General features: G+C 52.1%; 1 protein-coding gene across 1 annotated transcript; it reads left to right on the top strand.

The window, feature by feature from the left end:
• Positions 1 to 2,364: 2,364 nt before the first annotated feature.
• Positions 2,365 to 2,625, top strand: DICSQDRAFT_37299 (uncharacterized protein; the record flags this gene model as incomplete). The annotated part of the gene is made up of 1 exon (XM_007371051.1): positions 2,365 to 2,625. A coding segment is annotated over one exon (261 nt), but the record flags the coding sequence as incomplete, so codon positions are not given.
• Between the last annotated feature and the right edge of the window lie 1,519 nt (positions 2,626 to 4,144).

The following is a 4,144-nucleotide window of genomic DNA, read 5'->3' as shown; positions in this document are numbered from 1 at the left end:
GCCACCACGCTCCTCCTCATGGCCTCACGATCGTTAGATTAGATAAGGATCACCCCACAGTAGTTAGTACGACATACACCCCTCTGACTCGTGCCTAGTACCTAAGCCCTCAAGCCTCTGGTCGTGCCAAATACGTACAAATAGCTACATGGTCTGTGCACCGGTCTACAGGTATATAGAGTAGAGCCCTTTAGCCCCTAGTCCCCATCTCGACCTCTTACATCACTGGGGACTAGGTGAGTTACTATCTGTATCTTTGTACTTGTCAATATACTTACGTCACTGGGGACTAGCCTGTGCCTGCGTGCCGCTACGTCTTGCTGGTAGGTTTGTGCCTCCGTGCCGCCCCGGCCCTTTCGACCCTTGGTTCGGTTCCCTGGTACGTCGGTGCCGTACTGTGTGAGACCCCTCTGTCCGCACCGTCGCCCGCCCTCTGCCTTGTATATTCCCTCTCTCTCCCTCTCCTCCTACGTCCTCAGTCTTACGCTATGCTCAACTCGGCACCGATCGCTGAGCCTCGGGCCGTCCCGCCTAGTCTCCGCGACACGTTAGACTTCAGCCCTACCAAGCGTATCTGTCGCTATACAAGGACACCATCATGCCTGCCATTCAGCAAAGGTTTAACGAGTACAAGGCATCAGTGCCACCCGCCGAACTCCGAGCGTGGTGGTCTTTCGTGATCGAACAAGCAAAGGAAATGCTTACCGAGGAAACCGCGGAGGTTCAGGCTGAAGTGGAGGGATTTCGCGAGCAGACAGCTGAAATAGACTACGGTTTGGAGAGTTTCCTGGAAGAAGGCGAGACAGTGTCCGAGACTGAACTTCGCAACCGAGCGCGTAACATACAAGGGTAAGTGTAGCGTTTGTGCATTGGTGACATGACTTACCACAATTGTGTAGCCGCATCGACTCCCTTCCCAAGACCCTTCAAGGTGTTCTCGAGTCCTTGGAACAGCAGACGGGGTGAAAAGGCACCATTATTGTTGGCGGACCACGTCCAGAGACAGGCAAGTTCGCTGTGATGTCGTGCGTATTGGGGTCAGTTTTATCTTCTGAATAATAACTCACAGTACGTACATAGCCTCCATCATGGGCGCACAAGAAATCTGGGGAACTTGTTTTCGGAGGCTACGCCACTCTGGACGACATTTGAAGAAGCCTACATGGAATTCATTGTCAGCTGTTTCCGTCAGTATCCCTCCCATTCTCGCATTTCCATGCGCTGAGAAACTCTCCACTTGACAGCCTCTGACGTCTGTAAAAAGGTCCAGGAAGCTTATAGAGGTTTGGCAGCGCTTGTAGCCCCAGAGCCGAGCTCAGCTTCTCAGGCTGTCAGCGCCGATGCCGTCACTCCCGTTACCGCCTCACAGTTGCTCACCTTGGCCGCGGAAGAGTCCTCCGTCCAGCAGTCCAACCAAGGCCAGACTACGACGGTTGGACAGGAGAGTGCCCCGACGTACGAAGAGCTCCGTCAAGCACAAATCCGTAAGAACCAAGAACTTATGCAGTCGTTGGGGCTGGCCGACACTGCGAAGGCTGTCAATAAGGCCCCTGGCAGGAAGCGCGGTAAGAAGCCTAAGAAAGCGGCAATTGAGGAACCTACTTCGGTTCAGGTTCCAGATTTTGGAACATCACCCGCCACTACTTCCACGACATCTCCCAGTTCGACTCCGGCCCCATCCGCAAACCCGACTCCTGCACCGGCTTCAAACCCTACCCCCTCGCACCCTACCTCCTTACCCGTTGCGAATGATACCCTCACGCCCGCCGCCACCATCTCACCCCTTGCGAATCAAATCACCGCACCTGAGGCGACCCAGACTCCTGCGCCCATCGCCAATATTCCTCCACTCTCGCTCCCTTCTAACTTGATTTCTGGATCCGCCGTGACCCACAATGCCGTGCCTCCCTCGAACCCTGTCACCACGCCTGCTGCAAACCCTGTCTCCTCATCAGCTTTAGAGTCGGTGACCGCCATATCTGCTTTCACAGCTCCAGACACAACCTCCGCCCTGTCTATCGTGAGTTCACTTTTCACTATGGTCCGGCGTACGCTCACTTCCTCCCCTTCGCTCACGCTGCTGACCCCTCGTACACTCACCGTTCCGCAGGATGATTCAGCTCCGTCCAACGTACCTCCGCCGCCGTACAATCTCCAGGAAGACCTCCCCAGTTATGTTACCGACGTGCTCAAGTATTTCGAGCTCATCAATGGCGGTGTGCGGTGGTCTGAGCTTGTGAAGGTCTGGGTAGACTTCGAGCGCAAGCTCGGATGTCCCACAAATCCTCAGGTACGCCTGCCAGACTCATTCTTCGCAGGTTACATTCACTCATGTTTATGTAGGATCGTCGACACTGGCTGTCTGCAAAGGAGCATCCTGAAGAGATCAAGATGTGGTTGAGGGCCAGTTGGTCGTACGAGAAGCTTCCCAGGGTCAAGTCGACTCAGCAATACGCCGTTGGGTGGAAGCGATGGTGGATATCACTCCAGCCTCCATCCCGGATAGGATACACGAACACTTGGCCTCCCGCGCGGTGCCAGCCTGCAGAAGACGAGGAGTGGGATTCTGTTCGCCGTGGTGGACCAAACGGTATGTTCCTCGCTGTCATCTCACTGGCGTGGTGGCTCTGGGCCGCTCTCGATGCAGGAGAGCCGGTCGCGGGCTCGGAGATTGAGCAGGCCATCAACGACATTGTCTGGGTATGCCAGAGCTGCACCGCGACCATTGTCAACATGCGCAAAAGGCCGGCGGAGCCAGACGACCAGTCGGAGACCGGGGATGCGACCAAGAGGCCTAAGAGGGCATGTAGGCGTACGTGACCAATCTGTATCCCTTGTTCGCCCATTCCTGTTTGCCGGAGCTTCATATATTGTGTCCAGCTCACGGTGTTGAACATCATATCTTTCTCTCCCTTGTCCGGTCCCTCTCCTGCCCCTTGTTCTTATTATTCTCTCATCAATTATACGTCTACCTCTTTTTACCGTACATCTCCGTACTATATACCCGTCTCACATCCTCCTTGTTATAATCCTCATGTCTCGCTGTACCCCACCCACCCTAGTCGACCATTTGGTACTCGTGCTTCTGTTTGTTTTCAGAATGTTATTATCAGTATTCTAGCCGAATACCCTGTGATTTCCCACGCATGGACAGCCCAGTCAACTAACACACAACACATTGAAGTTCCATCTGTGCATGCTGGTGTCGTCAAACATTCAACGACGCCCTTGTCAGTCATGAGCCGGTGTCTATGCTTTCAATATATTATTCTTAGAGAGGCTTGTAGCATGAGGAACCGTATACTCACGATTCTGTGTCTGTATGACACTGCAAGGATCAGAGCGGGGCGCCAGCGAGACTTGGGCGATGTTCGAAGTCATGAGCGCTTGTGGCTGTGCTATAACTGCTAAGTCAGACTCAATGTCAATAGAAGCCTTGTAAGTTCCAGGTCTCTAATCGACTAATAGAGTTTCTATGCCGTCAATTGCGAGACTAACCTGAAGTCCTGAGCATTCAGTATAGAAGCCATCCCCATTAGGACCATTGTCAGCGCTTTTGCTTTCGAAGGTGCTTCGAAGCCTCTTACAGACCGTAGCACGAGACTTCAATCCATTATAGTGATTGTACATAGCTAGCTTTGGCCAAATGCTTCACTCTAATCTCAGATATAAGCTGGATTTACAATAACTGTTGAACTTGGACTTATCCGGTCCGGACTACACGAGGCTATGCGTCTCCTAGCGCTTAGCTGTAGTCGCTTATGTAGTATGTTACCATATTTGGGACTCTCTGCTCGTGTACTATAGCTATGCTTCGGGACTCTTCTGGTACTGTCTAGGACAATCCGTACTACTCCAGAACGGTCTAGACAGGTCTATGCCTTACTCATCTCTTACTCATCCTATGGTGCGATACGTCGCAATTCTTTCACCATTGTATTATTCATCGCACTATGGTACATGTGACTAACCACTCTTCGATTAGTCATGGACACTTCTCTGTAGTATATAAGGACTTCAGATTGTGTCCTCCCTCTTCAGTCTTTCCTTACTGACTGAAGAGTGAGTACTTCATTACCTTTACCTCTAACTTGTAGTTACTTACTTAACCTTTGTAGTCTTGCTTCGACTCTAGGTACTAGTT

Source organism: Dichomitus squalens, assembly GCF_000275845.1.
Source record: "Dichomitus squalens LYAD-421 SS1 unplaced genomic scaffold DICSQscaffold_86, whole genome shotgun sequence".
Lineage (NCBI taxonomy): Eukaryota > Fungi > Basidiomycota > Agaricomycetes > Polyporales > Polyporaceae > Dichomitus > Dichomitus squalens.
The sequence above is the reverse complement of the archived record's forward strand: the minus strand, read 5'-3'. Positions and strand labels throughout refer to the sequence as shown.